Below are 19,705 nucleotides of genomic sequence, written 5' to 3' on the forward strand. Positions count from 1 at the left end.
TGTGTCTTTTGGCAGGGGCTGAGCCCTTATCTGATGGTGTCGTTTCCAGATCAGAGGGCTTTGAAGGCATCGGGGGAATGTCGGGGCTCGTCCCTTCTGACGGATTCCAGGTGGGATTTGGAGCTGGATTATGTTGCAATTGAGGGCCTTGAGGGATCTTTTCAGCACGTTCTCCCAAAGGCAGGAACCCTCTGCACCAGCACTGAACGGGAAGCAGCAGGGGATACGTCTACACCAAAATATTTCTATTTAAAATATTGCATTACAGCAGCTTGGGAAGAGGCTGGCAACCATTTGGATCCATCCTTCTTCAGCTTTCCCACCGTTTCAGGTATCAGGACATCTCCAATTTGCTGATCATCCATGCAACACTCTTGTGGGAGACCCTGGAAATATTTTAAGCCAGCTCCTGGGATGCAGAGGTTTTGAAATGCATCGAAGTGCTGCAGGGAGAGTGTGTGGAGGCAGAAATGGGGGCAGGAAACAAAGGGGAAGGTGGGATCTCATAAAACCCAAACTCAAGGAGATGGGAGAGGAGAAAGCAGCTGTCCCCACCCGGGATGTCCCCGTGGGATGAAGGGGGAGCAGGAGGTGCCAGTGGGGTGACAGCAGAAGGATGTGGGTGCAGGGAAAAGGTGGCACACAGGTGCAGCAGGCACTGAAACTGGAGACTGAATATCAATCAAAGGTGTCTGAGTGTTATCATAAAAACCAGTCGGACCGGTAGCCGAGGGCGTTGGAAATGTGGATCCCAGCCGGTCACGCTCCAGGGCCGGCAGTTTGATCCCACTGAGCTGGAGATATCTCCTTTAAAAAAAGACTTTTCTTGAAAAAACATCCTTCTATTTCCACCTATTTTGTTTCAGCCTTTTGTTACCGATGATTTCTTGGAGTAGGTTCAGATTGGATATTAGGAAAAAATTTTTCCTTGAGAGAGTGGTGAGGGCCTGGCACAGATTCCCAGAGAAGCTGTGGCTGCCCCTGGATCCCTGGAAGTGTCCAAGGCCAGGCTGGACAGGGCTTGGAGTACCCTGGGATAGTGGAAGGAGTCCCTGCCCACGGCAGGGGAACAGAATTACAAGATAAATTTAAGGTCCCTTCCAACCCAAACCATTCCATGATTCAATGAATTTATTTTTAGGATTAGTGCATGGCCAGATGCTCTTCTCTCTTCCAGCTGGAGAAAAAAATCACAACAAGGGCACGGGCTGGCAGAGCTGAGAGACAAAGCTGGCACCAAAACAGCTACGGGGTGCTAAAGTGCGCCAGGAATGTGATCGTGACTAAAATACCCCCACCCCTAATCCCAGCCCGGGGGTCTGAACTGACCTCGGCCTCTGCTCCGACCACGCCCCCTCCTCCAGCTCCTCTTTCCCCGCTCCTCCCACCTCCCTCACCTGCAGTTGTTAAACCACCTTGGCAGGGCCAAACAAGCTCCAGGTGACTCCATCTCCTCCCCAGCCCTGCATTAACCCCTTCGGGACCCAGAAATGCAGCACAGAGGGGAGAGAAACGCTGCGAGCTGCGGTTCCTCATCCCTGATGGGCTCAGCAGCAGTAATTAGTGAGAGGAGTTATTTTATCACCAGCCCTGCAAGACTCAGCACACAGCTTCCAACTTAAAACCACCACGTATCCGCCCAACCGCCAGACAGCTCCTTCAGATAAATCAGTCATCCTGTCCTCAGCTTGGATTTGGCAATAAAAAAAACCCCAAACATCCCTGGCATTGCTGCTCCCAAACTTGTTTGCTCTCCGCTCCTGTGTGCCTGTGAAACGCTGGCGCTTTGAGTGCTGTGTTCTTGTCAAAGGGCGGAGCAAGGCAGAGCTGAAATGTGCCGAGAGCTTTGTGTTTGCTGGAAGGGTGCCCGGCGTCCACGAGTGCAGATGCTGGCGGGAGATTAAGTCTAGAAAGTCTTTCTTCAAATTCAGAGAGCTGCTGGCCACAGTAAAATCGGATCTTTAATTATTTAACCTTTATATCTCAACTGCTGCTGAACTGGGTTTTTTAAAGGAGATAGGATTACACCCACAGGAGAAGAATTGCAAACCTGTTGCCAGAGTTTTTCCATCGTTTTATTAAAAACTTCCAAAGGTCTAAAATGAAAATGTACACCAACTACAAGGGAACCAATTTGTACACTCACAGTTAAAGTGCTAAAAATTAAACGTTACAAAACCGACACTGGACTACTGTAAACAAGTCTACCGAGAGCTGAGTGCAAGTGGGGTCAGCCCACACATTCCACGACGTAGAGGATTCATGGGAGCCCCTTCCCCTGTCCTGAGGAGCTGGGCGTTGTCACAGCACGGACACCGCAGTGCCGAGGGAAGAAGGAAGGGCTGGGACAGAGGCTTTACATGCACCGAGTTCCCCATGCACAGGCAAAACCTGGGAAAACGCCGCGCCTCGGGGGGAAAATCAATCCTGATCCCGTTAGAAAAGAAGCACAAAGGGGCTTGGGGTAAAGCTTCACATTCAAATGGACATTCTGCTGCTCAAGGTGGGGCTGGGGATGTCTCCTGCTTTCACCACACAGAGCTGCCAGCTCCCCGCTGCTCTTTGGGATCCTCAGTGCCCCAGAGCTGGGCTGGACAATCAGCTCCTCCGGAGAAGGGTGGGCACTGCTCTAAGGCAGGCCTGGCTCTTCTCCTTGTGCCCTTCCTGAGGGGTTTTCTCCCTTCCATCCTTGCTGGAGCAGCTCGGGAGCAGTGCTGGATTTGGCCATCACTGGATTTCAACTGGAGCTTCCCGTGCTCACCACTGACCCCCCTAGAGCTGCTGGCTTAAAGCTTCCAGCACAAAATCTGGGTGTAAGGTGGAAGAAGTGGGAGAACACAAACACACTGACACCCAAGTGTGGCTGTTTGCTGCTCCTGGGTTACGATTTAAAAAAGAGGAGCAGCCTCTTCCATGCAATGCGAGTGCAGCTCCAATCCGGGATATTTCACGGGAGCGATGCAGGGATTAAAAAAGAGGGAACACCACAAACTCGGCGGGATCTGCTCTCAGCACAGGCAGGTTGGTAAAACAGGAGCTGGAGATCCCCGGGAACACTGGGAATGAGGAGTTGTGTGTTTTGCAGGAAGCTTTGACGGAGCAATTGCACAGGGCAGAGTTCCGGGGCTGCAGCGTGAGCGAGAGGGACAGGGATGAAGTTCGGGATGAGCTGGAGAACCAGGCACGGTCCAGCTTCCCTGCCTGCCTCCCCGGGGGAGAGAATCCAGCCTTTGGTGGCTGCTGGAGAGGGACAAAGCACTGCAGGGACATGCAGGGAGCCCAGAGCACTTGAGTGACTGCAGAAACGCCCTCCTGGCCAGGGGTTCAGCTCGAGGGGGAATTTAAAGCTTGGCACCAATGCCACAGACCAGGCTCTCTCCAGGCAGGAAAGCATCCCAAAAACACTCCTGGTGGCCCTGCCTGAGATGCTGGTGGGGCCACATTCAAACTGGGATGCACTGCAGAGCCCCTGGACACGATGATTCGGGAGCTGAAGCCCTGTGAGAACTGCACAGAGCTGGGGAATTCTTCCATGGGTGAGGAATTCTCTTCCAGGGAGGAATGCTCTGCCAAGAGAGCACAGCCTGCTGGCTCTGCTGTTGAAGGTAGAAGGGATGGGGCAGGGAGGCAAAAAACCCAGCCAGAACTCCAGTGTGAAGGTGAATCACCTCTCTGGGGTGACAGGAGCCTGTCCCTTTAGGATCCATGAGCAAGGAACGATTTAGATATTCCCATCAGGAAGCAGTATGGGGACTGAGGCTCAACTAATTAACAACATTTCCAGCAGGATCCTTCTCCAAGCTCCATCAGCATTCCTCTCCCTGTCCCCAAACAAGTCAAAACATTACTACAATTTATGAAAAAAAAAAAAAAAAAAAAAAAAAAAAGATAAAAGTACTGGAAATCGAGCCAAGAGGATCAACGTAAACCCTTGAGCTTATTTAGTTCTGTTTCAGTGTTTAGGAAAACTCAGCTTCCACAGGCTCAGATTTCTACCAGACCACCCCTCTGAGGCAGCACACGAGTCAGGAGGAGCTCAATTTGAAAACAGCAGAGGTTCCACCCTTGGGGCTTCCAGGGGGTTGCAGCTTCTCCAGTTTAAGTCACTCCAAAGGATTTTCCGTGCGCTTTGGATCAGGGCAGTTCCCTGGGCTGGCCCCCAGGGCTCCGGGGGCAGCACCTCCCTCCTGGGCTGACAACAAAAAACTTTGTTACTCCACGCCGGGCTCCTTTTGTCTTCTCCTCCCCGGTGGGAGCAAGAAAGACAATTTGGGATAAATCCCTCTGGGAGCCTTTGATTCCACAGCACACAGGTTATGAGCTTTGCTGTTGTGTCATCAGCTGCAATTAAAAGGAGTTAATTGTGGAGCAGCTCCTGCCCTCGAGGTTGGTGCACAAAGGCTTCTCCATGTGCCTCCAGCAGGTCAGGGAGGGAATCAGGGAAGGACAAAGCAAAAATAAAGATTCATTTCCCAGCAGTGATCTGCAGCAATTACTGAGGTAGGTCTGCAGGCCAGCCGTGTTTCCTCGTGCTGAAGGAACCTCTGCACAAGATGCTCCTGAAGATCTCCAGCACCATCCTCCATTTCTCCTCCAGTGGATCCCAGTGGATCCTTTCCACACAAAAAAAAGCCCAAACTGAGAATTCTCTGCCATGAACTTGCAGAGGTGGATCTGTAACCAAGATCCCTGAACTGTGGATCCTGTCTCCTCCCCAGCTTCCAGCTGCCTCATCCTCCTTTTTCCCCATCTGGGAGCAGCTCCTGCCTCAATTTCCCCCACTCATCTCTCAATTCTTGCTCAGCACAGAGAATCCTCCCCAGACCAGCCATGACATCACAAGGAACGTGGGGCATCCTTGATTCAACTCCTCTGCTCCTTCTGGCCTCGGGTGCTGGGGTTTGCAAACAGGCTCAGCTCTGGGCTCTACATTCCTGCTTGGGTGACAAATTCAGCTTTTTTATGATTTTTTTTAATAGATCAGGAACAGGCAATCTCAGCTTTTGTATGTGACTCTAAAAAATAAATGGCTGAATATTATCTAGATAACTGCTTTTAAAACCCATCTCTTCCTACAGAAATTGTAAACGAGTAGAAAATTTAAATAGTCTTTTGTAAAAAAGCAAGGACAATCCAAGTTATAAAAAAATCACTCTTGCCTGCCTCTCCCTTCCCCCCACGCTGTGGATAACTGAGGAAGAGCTGGTGATGCTCAGAGGAGTTTCCTTCTCCAAAATGTTCATTCCTGCGGCGTTTCCAGTGTGGCCAAACGCTGCCAGCTCACACGGGTGTCCCTCAGGCAGTGCTGGAGGTGTCCCCTGGAGGGAAGGATTCCTTCAGCCATCAAGAGCTCCCTCAAATCTCATCACAACAACTCCCAGCATGACCCCAACACCGAGATTTCGGGGCTGGCACCTCCCGACATGCAGAGCCCACGGAAGGAGGGACAGAGAAGGAAGGGGGAGATGGTTTTTCCACAGAGAATCAGAAATTCAGCAGTTGTGTCTGATGAACGACAGTTACCAAATAAATAATTACCTACAGAGAGGTTTCAGAGGACACAACCAGCTTTTTTTTTTTTTTTTTTTTACTCAGCGATTCAAACCAGCTCTCAACCCCGGCTTCCAAAAGAGCCCAAATGCAGCACCTGAGCAGAGTGCCAGGGTAATACTGAGCGTGTCACCTCGCTGAGGAAGGCACCGGGAGCACCGGGAGCCTCTCGATGCCCGTCAGGCACTGGTGCCATCCTCCTCGATGACGCGGTTCATGCTGGTGCCGTGGCTGACGTGTGTCATTGCGTTGCTGCTGAGGTCCCTGACGCTGCTGTGCCGTGACTGCTCGTTGAGGCGGTGCGAGCTGCTGTGCCTCGAGTGGTCGGTCAGTCGCGACATGCTGCCGTGAGGTAGTCGTTCCTCCACGCCCCTGTAGCTGCAGGGAGTGTACCTAATGCAGGGTAAAAAAAAAAAACAAAAAAAAAAAACCCCACGGGGAGATGATGGCAGCGCTGCTGAAAGAATGGAAATTATAGAGGTTTTGTGTGAGGAAAGGCACAGCCCCCGGGCGAAGCGTTTCAGCTCCTCGCACAATGGGTCTCGCTCGTTTCTTACTGCAGCTAATTGATAATTAAGGGAGTGAAACGCTCGATGATTAATTACTCTGGAAACCTTAGCTCCACCCCGACTCAGAGCGGGGAACTTGTGCCCTTGTTTATTCGGGCACGGCCGGGAGTATTGGCAGACACAAAATCCACTGACACACGGACAAAAGCGGCCAGGAAAGCGCTGAGCTGATGTTGGGACAGGTTTGTTTTCCCACCCAGATCGCTCCCGTGCAGGAAAATCAGCCCTGCTGTGTAATTAATTCACCAAAACCAGTATCTAAAAATATCATGGCATTTCTTCTCTCTAACAGGCACAGGAGATGCACCAGAACATCCCATTTTAGCAGAATTATGGCTGCAAGGAGCCTGGCCAATCTTCTGCACAAGATTAAGCCAGAGGAAGTTGTGGACTTCCAACATCTGGAATTATTTGAGGACAGGTTGGACGGGGCTTAGAGCAAGCTGGGAGAGTGGAAGGTGGAAGGAGATGATCTTTAATGTCCATTCCCACCCAAAACACCCAGGATTTTTTGGAGCCACTTAGGAAGGTGGAAGGAGAAGATCTTTAAGATGATCCCAGCCAAAACGCCCAGGATTTTTTGGAGGCAGCTCAGGGAGGTTGAATTTGATCTTTAAAGCCCCTTCCCACCCAAAGCACTCCGGATGTTTTGGAGCCACTCAGGGAGGTGCAAGATGATCTTTAAGGCCCCTTCCCACTCAAACCACACTGGATGATTTGGAGGCAGCTCAGGGAGGTTGAATTTGATCTTTAAGGTCCTTTCCCACCCAAAGCAGCCAGGATTTTTTGGAGCCACTCAGTGAGATGGAAGGAGATGATCTTTAAGATGATCCCCCCCAAAGCAGCCAGGATGATTTGGAAGCAGCTCAGAGAGGCTGAATTTGATCTTTAAGGTCCCTTTCCACCCAAACCATGCTGGATGATTTGGAGGCAGCTCAGGGAGCTGGAATTTGATCTTGAAGGCCCCTCCCCACCCAAAAGATCCAGGATGATTTGGAGGCTGCTCAGGGAGGTGGAAGGAGATGATCTTTAAGATGTTCCCACCCAAACCATTCAGGATTTTTTGGAGCCACTCAGGGAGGCTGAATTTGATCTTTAAGGCCCCTCCCCACCCCAAGCAGCCAGGATGATTTGGAGGCTGCTCAGGGAGGCTGAATTTGATCTTTAAGATGATCCCACCCCAAGCAGCCAGGATGATTTGGAAGCAGCTCAGGGAGGCTGAATTTGATCTTTCAGGCCCCTCCCCACCCCAAGCAGCCAGGATGTTTGGGATGCTCGTACCGTCCGTCCCGCGAGCGGTGCAGGCTGCCGTGGTAGCTGCTGACTTTGCTGTGCACGCTGCCAGCTTTGCTCCTCTGCTCATCCAGCATGGCCAGCTGCGTGGACGAGGCGTGGGTGGAGGTGCCCTGCGTGGAGGTGCCCCTGGATTTTCGGATGATGGGGGTGTTGGGGTCCCTCAGCAGGGACTGGGCGAAGTCGGGCTCTTGCAGCACTTGGCGGCTCTCGTTGACGACTCTGGAGCAATTAACGCTAATTAGCGCGGTATGAAGTGATCACAGCGCTGTGACTGTGCTTTACAATCAGAACAAGCAGCAAACAAGAGCGTGATTTACATGATAATGTCCCCGTTCGCCTGATTTTGAAGCACCTCCCTGTCCGGTTATTTTAGCCTGGGAGGATGGACCAAAAGTCACGGAGGAGTCACCAAAAGGCTTCTGTGTTTGTGTTTTAAAAGGTGACATTCAGATGCATTTTTATATTTAATTATTTATATTTACATTTCATGTCTGTCCACGGGGCCAAGTCTCCCCCAGCAGAACTTCTGGCCTGAAGGGAATTTAATTTTAAAACATCTTAAAGGACTTCCCCATGGCTACCACAAAATCACACAGCTTGTCTCTAAATGGATGCCGACCTGAATCTAAATTAATTTCAACCTTACAGAAGCTCCAAGAAATTCTTATTGTCGCTGTCAAACTGCTCTTCAGCACCAATGCACAAGGAAGATGAAAAGCAGAGACAAATTCTTTCAGCTGCAACCACGGTGAGAAGAACCTGTGTTTAATTTCAATTTAAAGCTCTGGTTCAGTTGGCTAGGTGCACATTTATAAATAAAAAATTTCCATCCCACTGCTCAGTAAGAGGCAGAGTAGTTGCAGCGTTTATTTAACATTTAATTCTCATTAAAAACATTCTGAAGACAGACAAGTGCAGATTTGATTCTGGGAACAAAGAATAATTAGGGGAGAAACAAGAAATTTTTGGAGCTGTTGCCTGCATTGTGAACAGTGACTTTTCCATCCATTCCTGCCTTTGCCTCCATGAAAAACCAACCCCAACTCTCTGTGGGCACAGCAAGGGAAGGGTTTCTCTGGAAAAGATCTGTACCCACTCTTTTTTCCTGCGCCCATGGAAGAAGCTGGCCCACTCAAAGCAGGTCTTCTTGCTTCCCACCCAGAACACCGAGGGGATCCCAACCACCAAGGCCATCAGGTACTTCATGAGGAACAAAATCAGATCTGGTCGGCTCATCTGAGTCACCTGCAGAGAGAAAAAACAGAGAAAAACCAGCTCGTGGAATCTTCTTTTTTTATTTTTTTTAATTTCACACATTGCAGTCATCCCTCCCTGCCTGCAGCCAAAGCAAACACGGGCAGGGTTCCTTTGTTCCCTGGCTCCTCGGAGCATGACCGAGGCTGCAGGGCCCAGGGCTGCCTCACACAAAAAGCTCCACTGCTGTGAGGTCCTGGCCTTTATTTTTGTATTTCTGCCCTTTTGTCCGCCGTGCCCTGAATAATTGTGAAATGTTTTCTAGTCTGCAGATCGGGAAGAGTGGTTCCTTTGATGGCATTAACCGATATAGGACCAGGTGCCTGTGGCTGCTCTTGGGAAAAAAAGCTCCGTGGATGGTCAGCACTGAGCCTTTTATTCCCTGGAGGGTTTCCCTCCCTCTGCAATTCCATGTGCCTGGTTCTTATCAACCCTGCCAAACTTTCTCTCTTCAGGGAGATCAGCTGAACTCTGAAAAAACCGCTCCCAGGATCCGTTTTTCCAAAGGTTTTTACACGCGAAGGGTTTGTTTGGAAAAGAAGACAAATATTTTCTTTCCAGGGAGCTCGGTAGGGTAAGCTGCAAAATAAACAGCCAGGGGTTTTCTGGAACTGATAACCTGGCTCAAAAACGGAACCTTCGAGGAGAAAAAAACTTCCAGAGCAAAGCTGCAGGAGGCCACCGAGCTGTGGAGGGAAGGAAGGAACTCTAGTGCTGTGAAATCCTCTGTGAGCATCTGGGTGATTCTGTGGAATTCCAACAATTCCAGCAACTGGGAGAACTGGGATAAAGCTTGGGAGTGTTGGGAATGTTCACCTGGAGAGGAGAAGGATCCAGGGAGAGCTCAGAGCCCCTTGCAGAGCCTAAAGGGGCTCCAGGAGAGCTGGAGAGGGACTGGGGACAAGGGATGGAGGGACAGGACACAGGGAATGGCTTCCACTGCCAGAGGGCAGGGATGGATGGGATATTGGGCAGGAATTGTTCTCTGGGAGGGTGGGGAGGCCCTGGGATGGCATTCCCAGAGAATTCCCAGAAAACACCATTTCCCCCAGCATTTCATCCCCATTCTCCTGAACCTGCCATAGCTCACACATCATTTCACCCAGCATTTCACCCACATTCTCCTCACCTGCCATGCCTAAAATATCATTTCAACCCAATTCTCCCCAGCTCTCCAGAGCCAAAACATCATTCCAGCCCCATTTTCCTGAGATTTTCAGAACTAAAACATCATTTCAGCCCCATTTTCCTGAGATAAAACATAATTTCATCCACCTTCTCCTGACCTGACATACCTAAAATATCATTTCAGCCCAATTCTCCTGAGATTTCCAGAACTAAAACATTCCAGAGCTAAAACATCATTTCAGACACCTTCTCCTGAGATTTCCACAGATAAAATATAATTTCATCCACCTTCTCCTGCCTTGCCATAGCTAAAACATCATTTCAGCCTCATTCTCCTGAGATTTCCAGAACTAAAACATCATTTCAGCCCCATTCTCCTGAGATTTCCAGAACTAAAACATCATTTCAGCCCCATTCTCCTGAGATTTCCAGAACTAAAACATCATTTCAGCCCAATTCTCCTGAGATTTCCAGAACTAAAACATCATTTCAGCCCAATTCTCCTGAGATTTCCAGAACTAAAACATCATTCCAGCCCCATTCTCCTGAGATTTCCAGAGCCAAAACATCATTTCCCAGGCAAATCACCATCCCAGCCCAGAGATCCCTGGGAGTTTCCAAGGCCAGGCTGGACCCTGGGAGCAGCCTGGGATGGTGGGAGGTGTCACAATTGGAATTGGATGAGTTTTGGTCCCTTCCCAAACCCTGATCTCAAACACCCACTGGTCACTAAATGACCTGGCCTTTAACAGCAGCTTCCCTGCTTTTTGTCACAGCTCGGGGAGATTTCCAAAACCTCTTGAAATTACAACTCAGTGCACATCCCACATTAATTGTGGCTGTTTAATTGTGAGGAGGTGCCCATGAAATCTTTCCAGAGAGAAGATTTCCAGAATCTTCTTTCCCAGAAGCTGTCTGAGCCAGAGACTGCTGCTCTGTGAGGTGAAGGTAAGGTTGGAATACTCTGGGAATTCCCAAGGAAAAACCTTGCAAGGAGCTGCTCTGGCCTAGAAGGAATCAAAAGTCAAAAAGAATGAAAAAAAGAATGGCTGAACACTGAAATTTGGGTTAAAAACCACCAAAAAAAAAAGTTTAATCTAAGCAATAGGAAATATTGCAGCAGCCTTGAAAGAATTCCATGAATTCCAAGTTTGGAGCAGGATTTTGGAATGGCTTCAAATACAAATTGTGACACATTTGGAGTCCCTGACAGAGGCTGACAGAGACAACCAGAGCTCCCCTCTGATCCTGTATTGATGTAGAAACAACACCCAGAACAGGTACAGCCTCCTGAACACCCAGAACAGGTACAACATCCCAGAACAACACCCACAACAGGTACAGCCTCCTAGAACAACACCCAGAGCAGGTACAACATCCCAGAACAACACTCAGAACAGGTACAGCCTCCTGAACACCCAGAACAGGTACAGCCTCCTAAACAACACCCAGAGCAGGTACAACCTCCCAAACAACACCCAGAACAGGTACAGCCTCCTGAACAACACCCAGAACAGGTACAACATCCTAGAACAACCCCCAGAGCAGGTACAACATCCCAGAACAACACCCAGAAAAGGTACAGCCTCCTGAACACCCAGAACAGGTACAACATCCCAGAACAACCCCCAGAACAGGTACAGCCTCCTGAACACCCAGAACGGGTACAGCCTCCTAAACAACACCCAGAGCAGGTACAACATCCCAGAACAACCCCCAGAGCAGGTACAGCCTCCCAAACAACACCCAGAGCAGGTACAGCCTCCCAAACAACCCCCAGACCCAATTTCCCCCCAAAGTGACACTCGCAGTCCAGCCCTGCCCTGTGTCGGGGGTTGGGGGAAGCTCCCAGCCCGGATATTCCAGGGAATGTTTCCCTTGGTTGAGTGCAGCAATCCCTGGTTTAATATTTTGAATTATTGCACATTTTCACTCCTGTCACCACTGGAGGTGGCAAATTAAAGTGCAATGAGCAGAATGAAACGTTCCTTGGGATTTCTGCATCCCCCTGTGCCCCAGCAAAGCCAGGGATGCCGAAGGGATTTGGACACCACTGCACCTTCCTGCTCCATTGAACAGAAGGGCTCCGAGGTGATTTAGGAGCCAAGTGTGAGATTCTGTCCAGGAATCAAAAATATTCATGATTCCCCAATAAAAAATGTCCCAGCAAAACAAAGCTCTCAAAAATCCACTTTGTTATTCCATCACGAGCTCCTCTGGCACTGAGTGGTGAAATTAATAATTTCTTAATGAAGGTGACATTCAGGTGCATTTTTATATTTCATTTTTTATATTTACATTTAATATCTGTCCACGTGGTCAGCTCTACCCTAGCAGAACTTCTGTCCCGAAGGGAATTTTAATTTTGAAATTTTTTTTTTTTTAACCACCAGTTTTAGTGCTAAAGCTCCACACTGGATTAATTCCACCAAGATTATGACAGTAAATCACTCAACAGCAAAACTCTTGGCTTCAATGTGTTCGTGCTGAGTGCTACAAAGAATTCCAAGTGAAAAAAAAAAAAAAATGAAAAGAAATACATCCAACAAATCTTTCAGGTGAAAGGAAGCACGTCCTGCTCTTTGGAAAATAAACCAAATGAAACATCAATATAAACTTTGCTCCAAATTAAGGCTCCAAGCAGGCAAATCAGGGAGTAACACCCATTACACTCCCATTAATGCTGAGAACAATATTCATCTGCACACACCAGGTATTTAGAATAATTAACAACATTTAGAATAATTAACACCGGAAAAAAAAAAAAAAAGAAACTTGGAATTATTCTTCTTCCAGATTTAAAAATCAGGTGTTTTGAGCCCAAAGGTATTGGGGCACCTCCAAGCCCAAAACATTGGGACTGAGATCAGTTTTCAAATCAGCAAAATTAGGTAAAAACTCACTCGTGCTCACCATCAAAACTTACAACTTTTTTTTACTGCCCAGCTATTTAGGAAGAGTCAAAACCACAACTTTAAAGAGGGCAGATTTGGATGGATTTATTCACCACACATCAAATGATGAACATCCAAACTCAAGACAAAATGCAAAATATTTTCCAAAATCATCTGTGATGATGATTTGCTCTGGGGTTCTTATTTAGAATAAATTCTCCCTGACAGGGAATGTAACCTCGAAGAGGAATCAGAAATTTAGAAAAGTGACAATTGGACAGGATCCCTGGTTTCCATTTATCCTCTTGGAGACAGGAGATGATGCAGGGAATAATCAAGAATTAATAATTAATAATAATAATCAATATTTGAGGCGCTCTGGAGATGGGTGAATTTATGCATTTTCCATCTGTGCTTTTGCAAATTCAAACCCTTTAGGTTTAAAAGCAGATTTCTTTGAACACTACCTGACTCTATTTCTATTTACACCTGAATAAAACTGTTGGTTTATTTAAGAGACCTCCCTGAAAGCTGAAAAGGAACTGAAATGAAATTCAGGAGAATTTCAAATATATTTTCTTCAAAACTTCCCTCAGGAGAAATAACTCCAAAATAAAAATCCCCTTCTCAGCAGCACACACATCCCTGCAACGAGGTGATCCTTCCAACCCAATGCATTTTATTAAAAAAATTCATTTAAAAATTTATTTTAAAATTTTATTAAAATATTTATTTAAAAAAATTCAGTTTGCTTGTGCTGGTAAATACATTGGCACTGAAGCCACAATTCGAGATTTAAGGGTAATTTAGGGAGGTGTGCTGAAGGCATTGCTGCATTTGATGGATTTTTATTAGGGAAAATGTCACATCCCTCTGTTTTCCTGTAGAAATTTGGGATTTCCACCAAAGGACCTGCTTTCAGAGGAAAGGTCTGAGAGGGGATTTGATCCTAAAACACCCTCCAGGCAACCTCAGCAGCCCGGGTTTAATGAATGAATGAATTAATTAATTTAATTAAATTTCCAGAATTAAGCACAGACCCCACACAGGACACGATTCCCCTGAAATTGAGCCCTGCAGGAGCTCTGGCCTCACCTTTCAGCTCTGCAAGAATTCTGCAGCTAAAAACAGAACTTTCAGCTATTAAATAACCATCATCACCTTTTTACATTTTTATTTTTTATTTTTATTTTTTTGGTGTCAGATGTGGGAATGTCACAGAATGCTGATCCCTCAATATCACAGTGAATTTTATTGCTGGTGTAGCAATAAAAAAAATTCCTCCTAAATCCAATTTTAGCCTCTACATTCCTGTCAGCAGCTGGAACAATAAGTGGGGACTATTATCTGCTAAGGAATTGAATTTTGTCATTTCTTCTTGGCACCTTGGCCAGTCTGAACCTTCAACCTTCCCCTCATAAAGGGGCTTTCAAAATTCCCCCTTTGCACTGCAAAAGAGCTCCTCTGGGCCTTAAAAAATGGGAAAATGTCATTTTATTGAGATTAAAAACTGCTTGTTCTGATCACCAGGAGCTGCTTTGCTCTCAGCAATGGGAGGCCCTGTCCTGAAAAATGAGAATTTTTCCAAAGGGAAGAGAATTCTGGTGGTGATTCAATGTTTTCCTTCAGGCCTGAGTGAATTTTTGGGGATTTAAGAGGGGTTTGTGCACTCCAGAACACAGAAATTCCCAGAATTTCGTGGAATTTCACAACGGTTTGGGTTGAAAAGGAGCTGAAAGTTCTTCCAGTTCCAAACCCCAACACTTGGTTTGGAGGAATCGCTTCCCTCACAAAATATGGGAGCTCAGAAAAGAGGTTAAAAACATCCATTTCCAAATAAATCCATTTTTTATCCCATTTTTTCCCTCCCATCTGTTGAGCATCCAACAGAAAAGTTTGGATAAATCCAAATTTGAAAAGTTGGTGAATCCCAAAATCCTCAGCACTGGTTTGGAGGAATAATTTTCCTCACCAATCTCCAGGAAGGTTCTCCCAAAGGTTAAAAAATTGTAAAAAATTTCAATTTCCTGCAGGGAACTGCAGGCCTGCCCTGTGGGCACACTGCTCATTAAAATTAATTAATTAATTTTTAATTAATTCGTGAATATTTCCCCCCTCCTGCCCCTGAGTGATCAATCATTCTGCTTTTTATTCTGATGGGCAGCGGCGGCCTCTTTGTCATTAAAATGTGTGAAAATTCAAAAAAAATGGGAAAAATGGGAAAAAAGGGGTAAAAATGGGAAAAAATGGGGTAAAAATGGGGTAAAAATGGGAAAAATTGGGAAAAAATGGGTAGAAAGGGAAAGAAATGGGAAAAAATGGGGTAAAAATGGGAAAAAATGGGAAAAAAGGGTAAAAATGGGGAAAAATGGGAAAAATGGGGTAAAAATAGAGAAAAAATTGGGTAAAAATGGAAAAAAATGGGAAAAAATTGGAAAAAATGGGGTAAAAATGGGAAAAAATGGGGTAAAAATGGAAAGAAATGGGGTAAAAATGGAAAAAAATGGGAAAAATGGGGGGAAAATGGGGGAAAAATGGAAAAAAATGGGAAAAATGGGTAAAAATGGAAAAAAATGGGGAAAAAGGGGGTAAAAATGGGGGAAAAGGGATAAAAATGGAAAAAATGGGAAAAAAGGGGTAAAAATGAAAATAAATGGGGGAAAAAAGGGGGAAAAATGGGGAAAAATGGGAAAAATGGGGTAAAAATAGAGAAAAAATGGGGTAAAAATGGAAAAAAATGGGAAAAAATTGAAAAAAATGGGAAAAAAAGGGGTAAAAATGGAAAAAAATTGGTAAATATGGAAAAAATGGGGTAAAAATGGGAAAAAAAGGGTAAAAATGGGAAAAAATGGGAAAAAATGGGAAAAAATGGAAAAATGGGGAAAAATGGGGTAAGAATGGAAAAAGTGGGGTAAAAATGGGAAAAAATGGGGTAAAAATGGGAAAAAAGGGGAATAAAAGGGATAAAAATGGGGAAAAAGGGGAAAAAATGGGGTAAAAAATGGGATTGTCTATTTTTGTTGCCAATAAAAAAAAGATATTTTTGCTATGACATCATCTTCCAGCTCAGAATAATGAAGTTCTTCAAAACACCAAGGCAGTTTTAATTTTTTTTTTTTTTTTTTTTTTTTTTAAAGAGGAGATCAGAAGGAAAATTAAAAAAAAAAAAAAGATTTAGAGATATAAACACGGGAATTGCTTCAAAGAACTCGGTGAAAAATCACTTTTGGAAAGAGTTGTGCTCATTGTTCACTGCAGAAAAAAAAAAAAAAGTTTATTCTCATTTTTCCCCTAAAAATGTTCATTGAATTTTGCAGAAAAAAAAAAATTCATCAAAATTAAAAATACCCAATAAAAGCCAATTTGGAAAGAAATCATAAATTCCAACTGCTCAGTTCCTCTTCTCAGGACTCCCATTATAGCTGTAAATATTTTTGAAATTGTTTCTTTATCTTGATTTTATTTTTTTTTTCCTTTTTTAATATCGAAATTCGAAGCCTCTCCCTTGCAGCTCCAATGCTGAAGAATTTATGGAAATTTTGGAATCTATTTAAGTTCGGATTTGAGATGAATGAATCCTAAAAAAAAATTCTTTTATTTTGCAGGAAATCCGATTTTTTTTTTTATTTTTGAAGCCCTGCTTTTCAGAAAAATACATTACAAGCAGCTTTGGGGACAGATTTTTTTACTGAGTTTTTATTTCATTTTTTAATCCAATTCATCCCAATTTTGAGACTTTTTTTTCTACAGATTAGGGCAATGTGGGCCAGGTTTTAATTTTCTTTTTAATTGCAAGAAGAATAAAACTTTTCTCATAAGGAATAAATCACTGTGCAGGACGAGGATGTGGAGATAAATGAACTTCAAAGTTGATTTTTAATTTTTAATTTTTTTTTTGCTTTTATTTCTGGAGTGAAATGGAAAGGAAATCACAGATTTTTCTGGTGAGAAGAATTGAAAATTTGATTGGAACTTTTTTTTCTTCAAATCCAACCTGAGCATCCCCAATTAACCTGAACCATTCTGGGCTCTGAATAAATTAAATTTTATCCCAGTTCTTCCCTGATCTGATTTAATCCCTTTCCATCAACATCTGGGAATAAATTACAAATAAAAAAAGCAAAGAGAGAAATTTGGAGAGCTGGATATTGGGACAGGATTAAAAAAAAAAAATCCCAAAATCAAGAATTTTTGAGGAATGGTGAAATTTTGCCCCGAGGTTCAGCCCTGGGAAGCAGGAGATGATTTTGGGTTCATTTCTTTTTTAAAAACAATGAGTGAAAATTAAGATTTTCCAACAATTCCCTGTTTGAAAATTTCTGTGCTGAAAGTAGATTCCAAAGGCATTGTCTCACCCTTCCAGAAAAAAAAATAAAATAAAAAAAAACTAAAGGAGAATAAAATAAAAAATAAAATAAAAATAAATTTAAAAAATAAAAAAATAAATAAAAAATGAAAAATAAATAAAAATGAAAAATAAATAAAAATGAAAAATAAATAAAAATTTAAAAATAAAATAAAAAATAAAATTTAAAAATAAAATTAAAAAATAAATAAAAATGAAAAATAAATAAAAATTGAAAAAAATAAAATAAAAAATAAATAAAAATTTAAAAATAAAATTAAAAAATAAATAAAAATTAAAAAGAAAATAAAAATAAAAGAGACATTGATTCCTTGTGGCAAAGATTCACACAGAAGCCTTTAATGGACTGCAGCTCCTCATTTAGGATGGTCTGCTCTTACAAATATTGGAATTTAATTAAATAACATTAAAGCTTCATTAAAATACTCTCTTATTTCACCACTGAGGGATATTCCCCACAAAACCCCACATTTCCCCTTAATTTCAGGATATATGAGCTAAGGAAAAAATAATTTCCCTCTCCCCCCACACCTTTGAGAATCTGTTTCAATTATAAATTTCAATTTCAATTATATAATTTCAATTATAAATCTGGATTGTTCAATATGGGAAGAATATTTAATTTGAGGGGGGGAAAAAACTACAAATGGATGGGTTAAAAGGAAAAAAAATAATTAAAAAATAATAAAATAAATTAAAAAAAAAAAAAAAATCCCTGGGGTCTGCAGGTCCTTCAAGCCAATTTGCTGTGAATGAAACCATTATTGTTCTTTTGACTCCTGCTGGGCCATGGCAGCAAAGTTTTGGCAGCGATTTCAGGAACATTTTCCTATAAATTCTCATTATTTCCAGCCCTTTTGGAGATTTAAACCAAATTTTTGCACCAAATTTTTTGCCTCATCCAAACCCCTCTTGATTTTCTAAATCCTTCAATTTATATTGGTACACAGTGGGTGTTGGAAATTCAGAGAAAACCACTTTTTTTTTTTTTCTTTGTTTTGTTATTTTTTTTTTCCTCTTTCTTTTTAAACATCAACCAGTTCGAAGAGATTAAAACCTGCAGCAATGAAGATTCAATCAAACCAATGGAACTGCACACAAACCCAATGCCAGAGAAATTTCCTGCCATAAAAATGTTCCCACATAGGGTGGGAGAGAAGAATCCCACCCTAATAAAACCTAATTTTAAAAAAAAAAAAAACAACCCACAAAAATAAACAAAAAAAACCCCAAAAAACCCACCAAAAAAAAAAAAACCAACAAAAAAAACCCCAAAAAACAAAAACAAAAAAAAAACCAAAAACCAAAAACCAAAAACCAAAAACCAAAAAATAAAAAACAAAAAACAAAAAACAAAAAACAAAACAAAACAAAAAAAAACAAAAACAAAAAAACCAAAAAAAAACCAAAAAAACCAAAAAAACAAAAAAACCCCAACCAACCAAACAAACAAAAAAAAAAAAAAAAACAAAAAAACAAAAAAACACAAAAAAAAACACCAAAAAAAACCAAAAAAACCCCCAATAACCAGAAAGGGTTAAAAGGTAATAAAAGGATTTTTATCAAGCCTAAGCCAAACCTTTAAATGATATTTTATTGCATTAAAATGTAAGCTTGGATGACTCAGCTGGTGTTTTAACTGCTTCAGAGCCAAAATGTTAATTTTTAAATATCCCTCTGCTTGCAGCTGTAAAATAAGAAGTTTTACTGTAAAACCTTCTGGAAATAAAAGTTCCTTTCAAATAAATCACAGAAAATATCTAAGGAATGTCATTCCAAAAACAATCTGCCATTTTGGCCCAAAAGCAGGCAATTAATCCCTAAAATACTTTTTTTTTTTTTTTTTTTTTTTCAACTGCCTCTGAATAAACCAGTGGAGGGTTTGATCTGAGGGCTCTTGGAGGCTTCTGGTCCTGTGATAACTCAATTAAAGTGAGCAGATAAACCTCAATTTCTTGGGAAAAAAAAAAAAAAACCCAAAGTTGATGAGCTGCAAGCTCTGTTTTTTTTTTCACAGGACAGATTTTATACAAATGTTCCTGGCACGAAATGAGCACAAAACCTCCAGGCCACCAAAGCCCCCCCAAAAATTGCTAGAGATGAACAAGAATTACAAAAATCAGCCTGGTGACAACTCAGCTTAAATGCTAAAATTCCTCACCAACAAAACTTCCAAACGACCAAAAAATAAACTCCTCAAGCCCTGCTCTTGAGTTTGGTTTAAAATAAGATTTTTACATCCCATATAGGTGTCACACAGCCCAGAAATTCCAGGAAAAATCACCAAGAAGCCGATGGGAATTTCCAATTTCCCAACAACACCCAACCTGAGGCATTATAGAAATAATTTGAGTATGGCAACAAGGTTTTTTTAATAGGAACAGCAGAACTTTTGAGTGAGGAACAAGGAACTCATCTCAGCTTCCACACCCTGCAGGAATTTCTTCTCATTCTGAGGAAGTTTTTCCCCACCCACCCACCCACCCCATAAACCCTCTCTGAGATCCCCCCCAAGCTGCTCAGCCCAACCAGGCCAGGACCAAAGGGCAGCCACAGCCCCCTCCTGCCTTGGGCTTCTCAAAATCACCCCTGTGCTCAATAATTCAACATCTTTTGGTTTTATCACCGAGTTGCCCCAAGGTTTGCTC

General features: G+C 43.4%; 1 protein-coding gene across 1 annotated transcript in view; it reads right to left on the reverse strand.

Moving 5' to 3' along the window:
• Window positions 1-2,053: 2,053 nt before the first annotated feature.
• Window positions 2,054-19,705, reverse strand: part of FZD3 (frizzled class receptor 3) — a 46,958-nt gene continuing 29,306 nt past the window's right edge. Inside the window, exons 5-7 of the mRNA XM_088162587.1 lie at window positions 8,512-8,660; window positions 7,401-7,634; window positions 2,054-5,943 (exon numbers count right to left, since the gene is read on the reverse strand). Of these exons, the coding sequence (XP_088018713.1) occupies window positions 5,730-5,943; window positions 7,401-7,634; window positions 8,512-8,660 (597 nt within the window). The 3' untranslated portion in view covers window positions 2,054-5,729. The remainder of the gene's footprint in view (window positions 5,944-7,400; window positions 7,635-8,511; window positions 8,661-19,705) is intronic.

Source organism: Sturnus vulgaris, chromosome 3 (genome assembly GCF_052056855.1).
Source record: "Sturnus vulgaris isolate bStuVul1 chromosome 3, bStuVul1.hap1, whole genome shotgun sequence".
In the NCBI taxonomy this organism is placed as follows: Eukaryota; Metazoa; Chordata; class Aves; order Passeriformes; family Sturnidae; genus Sturnus; species Sturnus vulgaris.